The sequence below is a fragment of the Condylura cristata genome, unplaced genomic scaffold (assembly GCF_000260355.1).
Source record: "Condylura cristata isolate star-nosed mole 26May11 unplaced genomic scaffold, ConCri1.0 scaffold00006, whole genome shotgun sequence".
Classification (NCBI taxonomy): domain Eukaryota; kingdom Metazoa; phylum Chordata; class Mammalia; order Eulipotyphla; family Talpidae; genus Condylura; species Condylura cristata.
The window spans coordinates 14,137,195-14,155,414 of NW_004567107.1; the positions used below are offsets into that span (position 1 = coordinate 14,137,195).

Below are 18,220 nucleotides of genomic sequence, written 5' to 3' on the forward strand. Positions count from 1 at the left end.
AGGCCCAGGGCTGGGAATTTCTCTATAAGTCATGCAGGAGAAAGCAGTTCACAAACTACCTACTCCAGAAAGAGAATAATTTATCACTTTTTCTCAAAAAATACTTAAAGTTGACATTGACATCAGATGAATGATGTTCCACTCAGGATAGTAGATAAATTTCATTTAATTAAACATCACCATTCATTAATGTTGACTTCTAACTTCTCCTTGAGTTACATAAAGAAGCAGTTTTCTATGTTTCTTCCTGCCATTGTCCTAAATCAATGGCAAAGGCTACAAGTCGCATCAATTAACTAAATTTCTAGCCTGAAAAACCTCAGAAATGTTTTATGAGTCTCTTGACTTCTACTAATGACAACTTTTAGATCAACTTTGCCATTTGATTCTTACATTAAACCAGGTCTCTCTCTTCAACAGTCCAAATTAGTACAAACAAGATGTTATAAGTTCAATTAAGTATTTTATTGGAGGCTGCCTGAGAAGTCAGAATTTGGGGATCTGATCTGTTTGGTTTCTGCCCACAACTTTTTCTTGCTCACATCATTTAGCTTCATAACCATGGCTGGATTTTAATGTATCTACCTTCAAATTTCCCTTTGAAGAGAGAACACCCCAAAATACTTGTCTCAGGGATAAAATAGATATCCAGCATCCAGTTGGTATTTTATAGAATCTGGGTCCTTTCTGCTGCCTTCCAACTACTGGTGTTCTTAAAAAGAAGCAACCAGCCTGGATAGGAGAAACAGGCCTACCGAACGCAATCATGGTTCCCTTTTATTGTATAGTTATCTAAGGTGAAGTTGATCCTTTGAGAAGTGCCAAATACAGAAGGTGGTAGTTCCCTAGCAAGTAGGTTAGAGGGAGGAGCCAGGACAAGGGAACTTTACTGCTGCAGCGAGGAGGGCTGGCCAGGCACAGGCCCCTCCAGGTCCTGACTTGCAGCCTCTTGCAGGACCTCCCCCAGAACAGAAAGAAGAAAGAGAGGCTGGGGGAGCTTGTCCTGAGAGCCCGAGATCCAGTTACAGTATTGTCTCAGCTAATCCTTGATATGAAAAGACTGCATTTTCAAAGAAGCATATTAATGAAAAAAAGAAAAAGAAGAACATGAGAGATATAAACAACAGGCCCATGATTGAATAATTAGCCTGAACGCCCTCCTTTTCAATGGAATGTGTGGCTTTGATGGTGCGGGAATGTGAGGTCAGCTGTCAAAGGCCAGCAGCCCTTATCTAAACAAAATTCAGCAATAGAATTTGAGACCCTTGTCTGCAGACAAAGAAGCCTGTTTGCACAGGATATGTGATTTCATCTTTGCCTTTGATAGAGTTAGGATTTGAGGGAGATTTTTATTTGGTGCCTCAAAATAAACACCAAGAGCTTCCAAATAAGCACAGGAAGTCCAAGGCACAACAACGTTTTAATGTCTGCTTAGAGGATGAGGACATCCATTCATTTGTTCATTTAGTCATCAAACACTTTTTTTTAAAACAGTTTTCTTTACATCCCCTAGATTAGCCTCTGCGCATTAGTGTAAATTATCTCTTTGAAAGTTTCTATTTAGCTGCAATGGAAAAGAAGGCTCTAAACTAGATGTAGCTAAGCAGCCTTGGCGATGAAACCAACTCCCCATGTCAACGCCAATAAAAAATAAATACAGTCACCATTACTGTGTTTGTTTCACTGGAGGGAGATGCTGGACCTCTGCCACTAATGCAGCTTATGCCTCAGGACTGGCCGGCACTGATAGAGCTAACAAGACACTGGCTTAGGAGGTAAAAAGAAAATTTAGCTTGGCATCAGGTGACCTGCATGGAAGCCTAGCTTAGCCACTTCCTAGGATCTTGGAGTGGTCAGTGACCTCTGTGCCCATAGATGTCATGCAGATGGATGTTATCTACCTTACAGTGTCACTAAGAGGATTAGATAGGATAACGGATGTGAAACCTTTTCAGTTCTGAAGTATTGGCAGAGACTTAGCTGACCTGTCTACTCCTTTTGGAAATCCCAATATGTGCAAAGACCCATTGGCACCTAGAAACAGGAGTGCATAGGATACAAATGTTGGGTGAATGAACAAATGATGATGGCAGAATGTACTGACGATCTAGACCTATCTTTACCTCCTAACTTTATCCAGGAAAATAAGCAGCTAAAGAATTAGCAAATCTTGGTATTCCTTAGTGGGCGATAACTACACATTGCTAATTCTGACACATGAAAATTCTCACCTCTCCCTTGACCTCATTTTTTGAGGGTGTATGTCACTCACTGGCCTAATTGACTTGATTCCAAATGTGAATTTTAAATATATAGAAAAGTATGGGGAAAAAGAAATATATTTGCCAAAAAAAAAAAAAAAGGAGAAGAAAGCAAGCTGATTTCCTTCAAGCCAGAAGGTAGTGAAAATTGAGAAAGGGGTCCCACCTCAATACATGACATGCAACTTTAGGGGGAAGTCAGACCTAACTAAAAACCTTGCACTATCACTCACTAACTTTGTGATCTTCCAGGACAATCCACTTCTTTGGAAGTCAACTTTCTTACTGTGTGATAGGAATAATAATTATCTCATAGGCCCAAGAAGAGATTAACACAACAAAAACATCTGGCTCTCTGCAAGCCCTTCCTGAAGTTCATTTCCTGAGCCCAGGACATGTGCAATGATTGCTCGGGTGTCTGTCAGTATTCACGGCATTTGTGCTATCCCAGCAGAGTCAGTGGTGCTAACCTGAGTTATTTTCATCCCTCCCTTCTTTCAGAGGCTCTGCCCCTTCTGGAAAACCTAACCATTTCCGACATTAATCCCTACGGGTTCACAGTTTCCTGGATGGCATCGGAGAATGCCTTTGACAGCTTCCTAGTAACGGTGGTGGATTCTGGGAAGCTGCTGGACCCCCAGGAATTCACACTTTCAGGAACCCAGAGGAAGCTGGAGCTCAGAGGCCTCATAACTGGCATTGGTTATGAGGTTATGGTCTCTGGCTTCACCCAAGGGCACCAAACCAAGCCCTTGAGTGCTGAGATTGTTACAGGTATTTCAAAACAAGTGAGCCCCTTTCTCCTCGTCTTAGTTCCCTTCCCATGTATTCCATGTATACTTGATCAACATGGTTTTAACATCCTTGTCCATGTCCCTTACTTAATCCATCGATGTGACCTGCCTGTTATGGTCCCCCACACTCTCCTTTGTCTTATGTCTCTAATGAGTACCCCGAGAAGGTCGAAATGGTGCCACTTGGTATCCCGAATCCTCGGATCATGTCTTATCCATCGCTCTTGTCTACTGACTCCAGATCCCCCTCCCTTGTGTTCATCCTGCCGGGTTCCCAGCTACATTTCAGCCTTCTCAAAAGAAATATGACAGTGAGCATATTTCAAGAACTTATTTACAACTTTTCCCATCTGTTATTTTGCCACTTACTGGGTGCCCTCAACTGTGAGTGTGTGTGTGGGTAAACACTAATATCACAGAATCTCTACAGCACAGACTAAATGCACAGTTTTCTCAAGACTAATAATCCCTAGCAGTTAACAATTGATAAAAATCTGTGTTTCCCAAAGTCTTTCTAGAATTAGTAGAGCTACAGAATATTTAAAGGTCCTACTTTGAAGACATTCCATAATCCAGTAAGTTTCAGAAACAACAAGAGAAACAGAGTCCCACAGTTGATCTTTGAGCATAAGGCTTTGCATCCAGAACATCTCAGTGCCTTTCCAAAAGGGACTTCCCCAGGCAGCTTGACAATGGATGCCTTTTAAGGAAGAGGTTGGCCCCGATTACACTTTGGGAAACTCAGTTGTAAATTTCCCTTGACATTGAGTTTTGTCTAGTGAGTCGATCCAATATAATATGTTGGGTCAAAATACAAAAATATATAGCAAAAGTATATAGCAAAAGAGGCTCCAAGCCTCACTTCTACCAAGTTAACAGTTACCTAATGGCTTACAAAGCAAGTAAGTTCAGAATAAGAACCTCCTTTTGTAAAACTGCTCTAAGAAAAAGGCCAAAGATATCATAACATTTATGTAATTTTAAAGCCATCTTGCTGAGGATCAAGGGAAATATGGTCCATAGTATCATCATGGGCAGCTGTACAGATTGTTAATGTTGGTTTATTTGTCTTCGCAAAAAGAAAAGGGAAAGGTATCACAGCGAATGGCACTCCTCCACTGAAAGACAGAGAGCAAATGTAAACAAGTTACTGACTTTGAACTTGTTTAATAATGCATGGGAGGGGCCAATGCTGAATCCAGATGTGGATTTAGAGGATTGCATTTAGACAAAACTCATAGATGCAAGCAGTTACTTGACTTGTGTTGAATGTGTCAACTCCATCTTTCCCCCTCCTAAAACTCCTAGACGTATTCATGTTGAATAATGTAGTTTTTGTATCTCAGGACACTTCTATTTCTGAGAGCTGGGGCATCACTGCATATTGATACCCCTACTGGAGAGAAGATTGTACTGGCTGGTAAAGTGATGTTCTTTCTTCTCCTTGCACCATTCTCTTCCTTTCTAGAAGCCGAGCCGGAAGTTGACAACCTTCTGGTTTCAGATGCCACCCCAGATGGTTTCCGTCTGTCCTGGACAGCCGATGAAGGGGTCTTCGACAGTTTTGTTCTCAAAATCAGAGATACTAAAAAGCAGTCTGAGCCACTGGAAATAACCCTACTTGCCCCTGAACGTACCAGGGATATAGCAGGTCTCAGAGAGGCCACTGAATATGAAATTGAACTCTATGGAGTAAGCAGTGGAAGGCGGTCCCAGCCAGTCAGTGCTGTAGCAACAACAGGTACCGTAAATAAACAGAGACCAGAGAAAAGTCATGATTTGGGGTCTTCTTTTTACAGGACTGGAAAATGACATGTGCTGTGCTCATAGACAAATGTGTTCAGAGCCTGCCCCTTGATGGTACACGTCGCAATTGCTAAATGTTTATGCATAAGAGTATGTCAGTTACTTAAAAGGTGATGAGGATGACTTGAGGTAATCCATGAGAATCCTTTGACAGAGGGCCTGGCACACAGCAAGGGATCAGCAAATGAGACCTCTGAACATTTTCACGATCGTCATTAATCAATAGCTTTATAATTAGAGCCTTCTTGGAAATTCCTAAGACCTTCCCTTCTCTTTGCAATCTCCACATTTCTCATTTTATCCAGAGGTAAACTTCCTTGTTCTTTGGTTAAATGTTTCAACGACACTATACAGGGCATGATGGAGAAGCATCATGTCCACCTACAAAGAATCATATTTACAAACTACTCTTGTGTGAATAATCAAAACTTGAAAACACGAGAGGCAAAGAGCTAGCTGGCTAGGGGGCCCGTCTGCCCTTCATAAAGCTCGCTCATTTGGATTCGGTATTCATGCCCACTCTCAAAGGCACTAGAAGGAGAAAGCCAGACCCTTGTCCAAATGAGTTGTTTGAAAGATGGTTAATGGCACAACTGTAATAATACTAGTAAGGCTGACGTGACACGTTAGAGGAAAAAAGAAAGAGCAGCAACAGATGGGGTGAATTCCTTCATGAAATAGAAGAGGGAGCGGAGGAAAGAGTGACAGAGCCACCAGAGAGGTGGAAGGGTCCTGTTTGGACATGAGACTCCTTGGCTCAGGAATAGTTTCAAGAGCTTTGCCTGCACAGTGATTTATGGACCCAAATTCAGTTTACTTTAATGCTGGGCAAGAGAAGCTGATGGGTGACCACGGATACAGATACTTACCATCTGTGTCGGGCACAGGGCGTAAATTAGCCAAAGCCTCTGCTCTTTGTCCAGAGATGGGCATTTGATTATGTCAAGTTTCAGGAGTTAGTGAGCTCCGAGAAGCCCCAGGTACAACCGCCACTGGTATTTGTAGATGGGGAGAAAATGCTGCGATCCAGGAAGCCACTGAGTCAGAGAAAGAAATTAAAAAAAAAAAAAACAAAAAACCACGCTGTTTCACCCTGTTTCTTATGGACACAGACGCCCCATCCTGGGAGCCAGTTCCTGTCTCCTTGCTGTGGCTGCCATCAAACAGCTTCGGAGCAGAGCAGTGCCTGCCCCTGACCTTATTTTATAAACACGGCTTCACGGCTTTTCAGAGTTTACTGCTGATCACTGGTTTAGTTTTGCTGATCTTTTTTTCTAGAGACCCAGAAGCTCTAAAGCCAGAGGAAAATAACTACTATGAGCTTATTATTATTATTTTTTTTAAAGAACAAAAGAAACGAAAAAGCAGACACTGATCCTTCCGAAAGCTCTCCTTTGATTCCTCTTTCTGGAACGCTGCATTTCACAGCCAAAGAGAAGAGTCTGCATGTGTGACTGCCTGCCTGTGTGTCTGTCTGTCTGCTGTCTGCATGCCTGTGACCTGGTGCTGGGAAAGGACAGGAGAGATGAGCACAGCTGCAATCTAATATCCACCTTCACCTCATCAGCTTCGTAAAGTTTCCTTTTTTGTTTCTCTGCCCTTTCTCCTGTCCTCGCTTCCTTCCCTCACACTGCTGTAAGCCCTTGTCTATGTTTTTCCCTCTTTTTCCAAGTAGAAGTGGATATGCGTCTCCCTCAGCACCCACTGCAGCCCGCAGGCAGGGCAGCCAGAGGTAGAGCTGACTAGTGGTTCAGGCTGCAGCGTGCAGGCAGAGTCCTCAGGGTCCAGTCCTACCTCTGACTGGCTGTGTGATGTAGGGCAAGTCTCCTGTCCTCCCTGAGCCTCAGTTCCCTCATCTGGCAAATAGAATTTACCTCAATGACCAAAGAGGTTTTAATCAGATTGTGAATGTTGAGAAATTCGCAGAGCTCCCTTGCTCATGGTAGTAATTATGTTTGGGTGATTTAATGTACATTTTATTTTGAACACATCACTTGCCTCAAAATTCAAAAGTGAAAGGACACACAGTGAGGTGTGTTCTGTGACCCTGCCATCCAGATGTTCTTTCTGAGGGCAACTAGTGTCACCACTATCTTCTGTATTGTTCCAGGAATATTCTGCACAAAGAGGCAGCTAGAAATGAGTCCCAGACATAAAACCTATGCTCCTTATTTTTAAACCTGGTGCTTGGCACCCTGGACAGCACGCCCACCTTTCCACACTCTGGTTTGAGTATGTGTGCATGTGCATGTGTTTCTTACTGATGAATAGATCACGGAGATGATGCAAATACATAACCATTCCCCAATGGGGAGAACTTAGGTTAGGATTTTTTTGTTTGTTCCTTCTACCTGTCCAGCCTGCCTGGGCAATGACTCCTCTTCTCCTCTGTGGTTTGAACCACTTCTTTGCAATATCCTTGATCGCCTCCCCTACTTCGGGAGGTCAGACTTGCCAGAAGCTTCTCTTGTCTGTTCATGTTAAATGCCAACATGCCCCGTGAAGGCCCCCAGAATATGGTGTAAAATCCAGAACAAAGGTGACATTGCTAATCTCTCCTGCAGGTTCCTAGCGCCCATCCCATACTCATCCAGGACCCTGGGCCTGTCCCCACTGACACCCATGCTCATACACCCTGTGCTCCCTTCCACTCCAGAGGTCACTGGGTCTGGCCCTTTTAGCAATTCCCTAAACCGCCCCTCCGAGCCTACCCCACCCTCCTCCGCCAAGGAGCCTGTCCACTCCTCCACTGGGTTCCAACTCAGATGCACCCTGGGTCCAGAGCCTGAGCCAGTGGGTCTGCAGACACCAAGCTTGCAACCATCTTGCCCATAGACCAGTCTCTTCATGCTTTGTGCTTCAGGTACTGACTCCCACTGAGCAGGAAGATGAGAACCACCAGACAGAACCGAGCCCATCCTTAGTGTCTTGTGCAGCAGACACGTGACATACTTTGCCTCATTGAGTCACGATAACACTGCCAGACCCAGGAAGTACCCCATGCAACCCCATCTCACAGAGGTGAAAACTGAGGCCTAAGGGACTAAGATGTTTATAGCTCATAAAGGCAGAATGGGATTCAAATCCAAGTCCATGTAGCTCCTAAATCCTTGTTCTTAAGCCATACTGACCATCAGAGCTACCTCTTTATCCTAGCACAGGACCTCACATATTGTTATTGAGCATTGAAAAATGTGAAGGGAGAATACATGTTTCAAAATCATTGTGGGTGGTCACAAAATGAAAGACATTTGGTCTTTCACGATGACTTGGTGAGATAACTTTTTAGGAGAGGAAAGAGAAGCCGTCTGTAATCTGCTCGAGAGATTGTTAGCAATGCCAAGTGTTTACTGACAAGAGTTTTTATTAAAAACCAAGAGTTTATTTGGAAAAAGAGCCCGAGGAATGGCCTTGCCAGCATCTCCCAGCTTTTCCGTAGGTATGCTGTAGTTGCTTTGTGAGGCCCATCTTCAAGTCCCTAGCAGCTGCCTGATTTGCTATGATGCTGGAGACTTGCAGGCCCTATTTATAGCAAAAGGAGTTACACTAAGATAACACACAGTCTCCCAGCATAGGAAGCACTGATGTGTCAAAATATCATGCCGCTGACCCTGGCATTCCGATACTAACGGGGGTGTCTCCCTGCTGCCACTTCGATCAGGCACATCCCTCTGGAGAGTGTCACAGAGGAGGTTACCCATTCTTAGGGACTCCGAGGCAGAGCAGATGGACTGCCATTTGGAAGCGAGAAAGCTGACAGCTGAAGAAAGCGGTGACCCCGCTGCTGAAATGTACCAGAGCCTACAGCAGACAGCAGTGCAGCTTGGGATCTGAGCAGACAGACTAGCAGCAGAAGCGCCTCAGTGTCTGGGCTCACTGACCTCGCCGGGGTTTTGTTTTTCTCACTTGGCCTCATCTAGACTTTTCCTAGGGGCTACCTCAAAACCCAAGGTGGCCCAGGGAGGAAAGAGTCGTGGCGGGGTGGGGCGGGAGGGGGAGTGGAGAAAATAGAGGATGATCCCGATGATCCCTTGTACTGAGTTCTTGCTGCGGGCCACATTCTGTGCTGGGATTTTACATCCCTCACCTCTGCTCAACTTCGACATATTCCTGGGGGTGGATTGCACTTTTCCCTCTGGACGGAACAAATAAGGGTCGCAAAAGTGAAGGGGCCTGCCCCAGTTTCCCAGCCTAACTCTAGATCTTCCCGCCTCCAGTGCTCCAAAGCTTTCCAAGGAGAAGGCAGTAAGTGACGCAGTCACAGAGTCTGGGGGTGGCTTCCAGGTCACAGAGAAGGCGAGGGAGGCGAGAAAAAGGAGAGAGGAAAAAAAAGCCCTCCCCAAAGTCGGCCGTGTGTTTCAGAACTTACGATCAACACAGGTTGGAGAGGGGGAAAAATGAGGAAGTGAACTCCCTGGAGACTTGAAAATTGTTTCCTGCATTCTCTGGTTAAGCATGGTCAGCCGAAGAGGGCAAACGGCTAAGCCAAAAAACACAGAGAGAACAGCCAACAGCAATAGGGTTTTCAGGGGAGGTATTGACATAGCAGAAATGGCCCCTTGGACAAGACTTCCCCACAGGTAGACCCAGTGTCCACGGGCTGTTTGCTTTGGGAATGGGCCTGAGGCTGCTCTTCTGGCTCTGGACCTCGATCCAATTCTGGGAATGGGTTTGTCAAGGTTAGTTTCCATGCGAATATTATTTCCAGGATCCCGGGGCTGAGCTCACTCTACCGCCCAGTCCTACAACCAGAAAGGTTGCGCCACTAGAGTGTCCACTGGAGAAGTCTCAGCTTGCTCCTCTGTAAGATGACTAGAGTCCCACCTCCTCTGGCATTTCTAAACGAGGATGAATCCTAACTTGCAAACAACTGGACAATGTTTATATATGATTTGATAACAAGAACTATACAGCAAAGATGTGAAAAAAGGGTCTAACTCAAAAATAAAAGGAAGCAAATGCCAAGCTGGGGACCCACTCTCCCTCCCTTAGAGTCAGCTGCTGTGGTGTTGACCTTGAATGAGCCCACATGGCAGCTGTACAGCACCCAGGCCCCTGCTTCGCTGCACAAGGATTGTTTCCATTGACCATCAAGTCCTGACTCGATCACCATATTCTCCATCCTAAAGGCGTGGCTCAGGTGCAGACTGAGGTCCTGCTTCCCTGGATAAGGGATCCAGGCTGAATCATTGATGAGCAAGATACTTAACTGTTTCTGAGTTTCTCTTGTGCTTTCTCCTGGTCAGCCATGGGTGCCCCGAAGGAAATCGTGTTCTCAGACATCACTGAAAACTCGGCCACTGTCAGCTGGATGGCTCCGACGGCCCAGGTAGACAGCTTCCGGATTACCTACGTGCCCATTGCAGGAGGTAGGTGGTTTCTGTCTCGGAGAGGGGAGAGGCAGGAGGAGTCCAGGGTTAGACTGTGGAAAAGGGCTTGACTATTCCCACTATGCCCAGCATCTTGGCCAGCGCAGTGCAAACTACTGCTTTATACTTGAGACCATCTGGATAGCCTCTATCAGGAAAGAGCTTGGCGGAAATTTCTTGAGGAGGGTCATATCATTAAAACCCTTCCTAGGGCCCTCCCTGGTGGCGCAGCGGGTTAAAGCACAGCACTGAGAAGCTAAAGCCACTTCCGCATGAGTTCGATCCCCACCTGCCCCGGAGGTGACCACATGGCGTGGCAGACCTCTGGCCTGTACCAGCTCTGTATGTACAAATAAATAAATATAAAAAAAAAAAACCCTTCCTAGGGCCCTCCCTGGTGGCACAGTGGATTAAGGCACAACATTGAGAAGCTTAAGCCACTTCCGCATGAGTTCGATCCCCGCCTGCCCCAGAGGAGATCTACATGGCGTGGCAGACCTCTCCTGACCCGCCCGCTGCTCCCCTCAGCAGTGTACTTCGTCAGGCTGCCTGTTCTGCCCCCCACTCTGTCCCTGGTGAATCCTCTCACCCTCCGCATCTCTGGCCTGTACCCCAGTTCTGTATGAATAAATAAATAAGTCTTTTAAAAAAAAAAAAAGAAAAAAAACCCCTTCCCAGCCGTGAAATTGTAAGATTCTCTGGGGGGAATCCCCAATCTTGTCTACACATAATGCAGAAGCTCTACAGCATGGACCTTTTCCTGTACACTCATCCGAAAAGCTGGTCTCGATTGGAAGAGTCTTGAGGCTTTGTTCCTGGGTCCCAATGCTGCCTGTCTCTGTTTAGACGGAGTTGGGATTTAGCAGAGCTGGGATTGCAAGATTTGAGCACCTGGACTAAAATAGAAATTCATGGGGTGAAGCATGGTCAGATGGATCTAGAGACCCGAGGCAGGTCGTTACGCTCCCTGCGAGTGTGCAAAAAGAATGGCCATCACCCATCAGGGGGATGCTGTAGCATCTCTAGGGGAGCCAGACCGAGTGATGTACAAAGGGCTCACCAGCCCTGAAATTCTAAGAAGTAAAATATGGCAGGCTTTTTAAAGAGCAAACAAATTTAAGTAGCTGTGGCCACCTTCTTTCTTAAACAGAATTGTTGCTAAGAAGGGAGTCTGTATACTCCTAAGACAATGGATTCAGTAGACGGCTATACATTACCTAGGGAGCTTCCCTTATTCTTTGTGGGAAAATTAAGTAAGTACAACGTGCACAAAAGGCCAGCTCTGAACCAAACGGAAACTTGCCGTTTTTAGTACACGATGACTTCATGATTTTTCCCCTCCTGGGTTGGATTTTGGCATCGACACCAATGGAAAAAGCATTATACAAAAAGTAAGACCTCTTTGCTTATGCCAGAGGGTAGGTGCAAATGAGAAGTCAAGAAAATAGTATTGGACAGAGGTCGAGTTTCATTTCCAAATCAGATACACCCATTGCTGGGATAACACTGAACACTGAGTGTTCAGTGAGGTTCACCCTCCCCAACTTTGCTCTCCGGGTGTTGCAGGTACACCCTCAGTGGTGACTGTGGATGGAATGGAGACTCAGGCCCGGCTGGTGAAGCTGCTCCCTGGTGCAGAGTACCTTGTCAGCGTCATCGCCATGAAGGGCTTGGAGGAGAGCGAACCTGTCTCGGGCTCGTTCAGCACAGGTACTTTTCTCCCCTCAGGGGTGCTGCTCCTGACCTCACAATTGCAAAGAGAGTGTTCATGTAAGAAATCCTAGCCGGAAGTGGACTTTATTCAGAGGACCAGGGGCCTCATTTCTAGCTCACCCACAGCCTCTGTTAAGATCTGGGCGCCCTGGATAGCATCCTTGAGCTCTCTGGACCTCCCTTCCCTGAGGTTCTAGGAAGAAAGAGGCCAAGATAGGAGTCACACTAGCCTGGCCTGAATCCCCAAGCCTCTTACTTCTAGACCCCTGTTGACTGTTTTAGTTTCCTTCTCTGTGAAATGGTGCAGTTCTGCTTCCTTTGCAATGTGCTGTAAGAGTCCCATGCAAGTGTAGGAAAAGCATCCAGAAGTGACAGTGCAATCAGTCTGCCTCCTGCCCTTCCCTGCTCAGTGCAGGACCCCTGGAAGGAGCCTTCCAAACAACTGCTTCCCGCAGACCTGTGATGGTGTCGGGGATGGTCAACTGCTCTGGACTTGACCGCCATTGCGTTCCAGGCACTGTCTCTAAATCCTTCCGCTTCATGCCTACTGCTACCAGCTTTCCCATTTCAGAGGAAACACTCAGACCCAGGGAAACTAAGTACCTTGGCCACCGGCACTTACATAGTAAATGGTAGAAGCCAATGTGACCTGAGTTCAGTGTAGCTCCAAACTGTGTGATCTTCTAAAAATAAAGGATTGTTTTCATATGACAGATGTAAGGAGGAGGGAATAATGAATTGCAGTGAAAGAGAATGAAATGGAAAATTTCTCTTAAGAGAACCATTTCTCTTCATAATTGACCCTTTGGCATATGAGCAATTATCCGGCCTAATCCATGAAGCGATCCAAAGAAGGGGCCTCAGAGGTAGCTGTAACAGTATCTTGATAGTCTAAGAGTGAGAATATGCAATGAAGACACTTGTCCACCCCGTCACACCGGCCCTCATCCCCCCATGGAAACCTTTCATTCTTGGATTCTCCACGGCAACAATCACAAAAGCCGGGTGCATTCCCGAGGTCCCCATGGTGCTGGTCAGTTAAAGGGGCTTCTGTATGTGTGTGATGAAATGGGAAGGACTGACTGTGGCAGTGGGGTCTTCCAGATGACGCTGCACCTCCTAGTCATTGAGTCTCCTGAGCTCGGGTGCCTCGTCTGTGAACTAAGCCGCCACTAGTGGCCTCTGCTCCCGGCCGGAGCCAAGAGTCACTGAGCAGGAAATGCCAACGCCATTTCCTGTGAGGCTGTCTGCTGAGAAAGGGTTGCTGGGTAACAGAAGTGGTCTGTGAAAGGGGGCGAGATCCTTTGCGTATGGATGTTTGTTTAGCACCACTCACTCAGAAGTCATAACTAAGTCATAGTGAGACAAGCATGCGTTGGAGAGGGCTCTCCCTAGCGTATCTAACACGCATGGATGGGTTCCTTCTAGCAGCCACCCTTGACAAGTGAGAACGGGAGAAAAAAAACGACTCCAAGACCACAGTGACAGTGGACAAAGAAGGCAAGAGGGAGCCCACCCAGGAGGCTCCAGAATCCAGCGCCATGTTCTCTGTAGACCCCTAGCTAGAGGGGTGGCTCAAAAGTCCTGCAGATGGATACGAAGTAATGATAAACCTTGTCATTTGCAGTGTATTCAGCACCTTTCCACCTATAACATGTAAAAATCGCAATACCAGTAAGGATCCAGCCAGACAGGTGTTGTCCTCATGGGACAGGGTAAGAGAGGGAGAGAGTCCCGAGGTAAACCAGCCACCGGAGGAAGGAGTTATGCTCACACCCTGGTCATCTGGCTCCAAGTCCTGGACTCTGCTGCATCCATGCATCTGACCCCGGGTGGCCCCCCAACCCCCCAGCAGACATCCAGAAGAGACAGAGCATGTGAGGTCTGATGTCCCCTGTCCCGCGATGGCCTCTCTCCAACATGTCGCCACCTTTCTTTGCAGGCCTGGACGGTCCCTCTGGCCTGGTGACAGCCAACATCACCGACTCGGAGGCCTTGGCCATGTGGCAGCCAGCCATCGCCCCCGTGGACACTTATGTCATCTCTTACACAGGAGAGAGAGGTAAGGTCGTGTCTGAGACGCCCCCCAGGTGACACGCTTCCCCTGAGGAGCGTCTGTCCCGCTGTAAGCTCTCCCTGTGCTGCCTTCTCCCCACCACATTTAGTTCAGGGTGATAAAAATGCTCCCAATTGCCCCTCAGGGTAGGGTCAGGGCTGGGTGGGAGGTGTGGTGTGGAGGGGCCTGTCCACGGGATGTCCAGGGATGCCCTAGAGTAAAAGGACACAAACGTCAGGGTTCCAGTTGGCCATTTGAGAGGAAACCAAGTGCCTCCTCGGCCTGGCAGCCCATCTGCCCGTCAGCGTGTGAGTCAACTCCCAGCTGTTACAAAGAGCCCCTTCCGAGAGTCTGACATCTGGGGTGGGTGGTGCTTGGAACCCCAACCTCTCAGGGGCCACAGAAGAGGCCAATTGACTGAAAAAGCCGAAACCGTTATCCCTGTCTTTACACTCTCTGTGCTGTTTAGTCAGCTGGCGTCTTTGACACTTGTTTGAGGCACCTACACAGCACAGACACCAGAACACCTCAGGAAGAGAGTGGCTCACTCTCGGAGCACGGTCCCAGTGGAGAGGAGAAGGCCTCCTGGTGAATGTTCTCTGCCTTGATCAGACTGGCGTTTCCCTTGTGTGTGTGTGTGTGTGTGCGCGCATGTGTGCGTGCTCTGTTGTAAATGTAAAGTGTAGGAACTTTAAACTTCATAAATTTTTTCAGAGAAAAATATCCAATGTAAATGAGGGGTGTCGCCTCTTTTTTTTTCTTTTATAACAGTTTATTTTTACATCATTTTGTACATTTTTTTCATCTCAATTGTAGGGTGTCACCTCTTAATGAGCTACTTTGGCTGGGGGTGGGGGTGGGGGAGTGACTATTTTCATCTCAAAAGAGATGTAAATTTCAGGTTGGATGGGTCAGTATTGTTTTAGCTTCCCTGACCGGAGAGGATGTTGTACCTGGGGCTCTGGGGTCTTAATTACCCCCTGCAGCCACCTAGGAAATTCCTCTGAGGACAGAGCAATGGGTGGTAGGAAGCAGTGGGACAGGGATGTCTGATTTTATGTTTTTGACTCTTCCCTGTGAGCCAACTTTCAGATCAAGGAAGATGTTATTGCCTCACTTCAATAAATCAAAGTATAGCTCAGGGGAATATTCAGTATTTCGGATGGGGGCCTAGCCAAGGATCTAGCGCAGAAGGGAGAGGCTGGATCGTGGAGGTTGAGATGAGGTGACCAGCTCTCCCAATGTTTCTTGGGACTTTCCTAGTTTTAGTGCAAAAGCCGAGTGCCCCGGGAAACCTCAGCGCCTGGCAAGCCAGGCTGGTGGATCACCTGTAACTAGGAAGCCACGGCACCAGCTGGACAACGTGGCTGGCCCTCCCTGCCTGGGCGTGAGAGGCAGTGACCAGGCTCCCGTGTGGCTGCCTCTGCCGAATGATCTGACAACATTTGGCAAATGACTAGAGGACATGCTAATAGGTGAAAAGGGGGGGAGAAGCAGCCACGGTATGTACTGAAATGCAGAGCTGGACACGGGGAGACGTTCCCTACCACTCCCCTCTGGCTGGTCCCCGTGCCTGAGATGCAAAACCAACCCGGCCCACAACCGTGTGGAAAAATCTCCTGACCCCCACTTTCCCTTCCTTCTGATTTGGTGCCTGGAAAAATCCAGCGTCCAAATGATAAATCCTTTGCCTCTGAGGTGAGTGCTCAAGAGAATAGAGGGTGGACATCATTGAAGAGCAAAAATCTGCTTTCTGCAGGGTCACTGGGGGTTTCTACGTGAGAAGTAGGTGTGTGCACTGCGGGCCAGGGCCGCTGACAGCTAGACAGGGAGCGGTAACCCACCCCGCTGTGTGTCTCTCATTCAGTGCCAGAAATCACACACACGGTGTCCGGGAACACGGTGGAGTATGCGCTGGCGAACCTGGAGCCTGCCACCGAGTACACGCTGAGGATCTTCGCCGAGAAGGGGCCCCAGAAGAGCTTAACCCTCACCACCAAGTTCACTACAGGTACAAAGACTGGAGGGCCGGTCAGCACCTCTGTGACCCTCTCCACCTCCTCTACCTGAAGCCAGGTCCTGGCACAGTGGCCACACCCACAGCAGCTGAATTCAGCAGTCCCCCCTCAGCCAGGACCTTAGCAAACACCCCATTTCCATCTGAACTGAAATGACCTGGTTTTCCCCCCACAGATTTGAAAACCATTTGAAGGGGGAGGCTTTTTAAGTGGAAAACCAGACCGCTCTGACCCGAAAGCCAGCATCTACTGATCCATGTTCGGTGCAGGGAAATACTTTTAAGAGGAAGGTTTTCCAGGCCAGTGTTTCTAAGATGCCCATCGGGTTTCTATGCCTTGAGATCTGTTCAGAAACAGCAGCGAGCAGGGAAAGGGCTCAGGGCCAACATCAGCTTCAGCTGTTTTCTTACTCAGGAACAAGGGGGCCGGTAACGGTGTTCACAGCTGCCTTTCACCTACGTCAGCCATGGTCAGTCAAGACCGCACTGCACTGGGGCACAGTAGCCCAGAGAGGGACATGAAGTGTGCAGAGAGTACATGGCTCTGTCCCCTCATTTACGCACAAAGAAGGTTCAGCTCAAGGTCCTGCGGTAGGGAGAGAACTTGAACTCTCGCCTCTGCATGCCCGGGGAATGTTGTCCTGCACAGGCTGACTGACCTGGCACTCAACGTCTTGTCGTTTTCAGACCTGGATGCGCCAAGAGACTTGACAGCCTCTGAGGTGCAGTCGGAAACGGCCCTCCTCACCTGGCGACCCCCCCGGGCCTCCGTCACGGGTTACCTGTTAGTGTATGAGGCCGTGGATGGTACAGTGAAGGTAACTTGAAGTATATAAAGTTCTTCCTGCTGCTGGTGAAAGGTTTCCATGATCCTCCAAGGAGGGATGGATGACCGTGCTCCTCTGACCCCGTGCAATTGGGGAGCTGAAAACAATTAGGGCTGGGACATCGGGCCAGACCTTCTGAGTCAGACTGTCTGGCCGCTCTCATTGGAAGCAGACTCCAGGGTGGCTGGCCAGGCCAGGGCCAGAACCACTGCTCACAAGACTTGAGGACATTTGGGGAGCTGGACTCTGGGTCCTTTAATGCTGAGAGGGACCCAGAACTCCTCCCACATCTTTGCCACCCATATTCGGTCACCCAGGCTTCCTTCCCTTCTATGCCAACGTCTGTCTCTCCCTTGCTTATAACATCAGTGCCTAAAGTTTACCGCCGTGGTTAATTCTACTGGAACTCTCTACCCAGGAACTTCTTTCCGAAACATTTGTACTTTGAAATAACCTAAGGCCTTGATACAAGTGAAAGAGATCTCCTAAACGTTTTCTTTCCTTGGTTGTTGCATTTTTCTTTCTGGATATCATAGTTTATATTTCCAAAACCTTTTCCCTGTTCTCTGAACGTTCATCTTTTTCTGTGGGCTGCATTGCACATAGCATCTTCTCTTCATTTCCAAGAATACGTCTTTGGTGGTTTATTCTATAATCTGCAGACTATTTTCCCCAAGTTCTTCTCGTTCACTCTTGAGGTTAGTTTGGTTGAGAGACTTCTGCCCAGTACCTGTTACTGCTTTTGTACTGGTGGTAAGGACAGCAGATTGGGACTTCCTAAGCATAGACAAAACTTGTCCACTGAGGGGCTCGCCATGGAACTAGTGGGAGATTTCTTAGAGAATCCCCAATATTGGTGTGGAAAACCATTTTTTTCTTTTTTAGCAAAGAGCCTCCCCAGAGGGTCCCTCAAAACCAGGCTGCCAGGAGCACTACCTGGAAAAGGAGGCTGGGCTCCCACTGTGCGCAAACCTTCCCTGCTGTCTCCAGAGCAGGCCTTGGCCTCCCCACAGTGGCACCTGGTGGATACCATGAGGAGACTCCTGTCTGCTTTAGCCTCTCCAGAGAGTAAATCTCAGCCTTCATGTGGACAGAGAAGGGGATTGACAAGAGCAGGGATCTTTTTCTTAAGCAAAGCTTTTAAAACAAACTTCATGCAGCCACCACCAACCCTGGCCTCCAGAGGCACCTTGGCCTTCATATGCATCCCGCTCCCACCTGCAGGCACCTTAGCTCACCAGCCAGCCTCCGGCATCTGGGTAGCCTCCAGCCCTCCCCGCCTCCCCCCCTTGTGACTGCGCACACGGGCCTCATGTTCTCTCCCCTGCCACTTTTCCTGATCTTTGTAGGTTTATACTGAACATTCCTTTGCTCTTA

At 47.8% G+C, this 18,220-nt stretch overlaps 1 protein-coding gene across 2 annotated transcripts in view; it reads left to right on the forward strand.

Annotated features, from left to right (window-relative positions):
* TNC (tenascin C) overlaps nt 1-18,220 on the forward strand; it is an 86,210-nt gene that overhangs the window by 59,278 nt on the left and 8,712 nt on the right. The window contains exons 16-22 of one of the 2 annotated variants that reach the window (XM_004677399.2): nt 2,763-3,035; nt 4,524-4,796; nt 10,108-10,230; nt 11,797-11,940; nt 13,886-14,005; nt 15,867-16,010; nt 16,704-16,834. In XM_004677399.2, coding sequence (XP_004677456.1) covers nt 2,763-3,035; nt 4,524-4,796; nt 10,108-10,230; nt 11,797-11,940; nt 13,886-14,005; nt 15,867-16,010; nt 16,704-16,834 — 1,208 coding nt within the window. The remainder of the gene's footprint in view (nt 1-2,762; nt 3,036-4,523; nt 4,797-10,107; nt 10,231-11,796; nt 11,941-13,885; nt 14,006-15,866; nt 16,011-16,703; nt 16,835-18,220) is intronic. The other variant, XM_012721607.1, reaches the window with a different exon arrangement.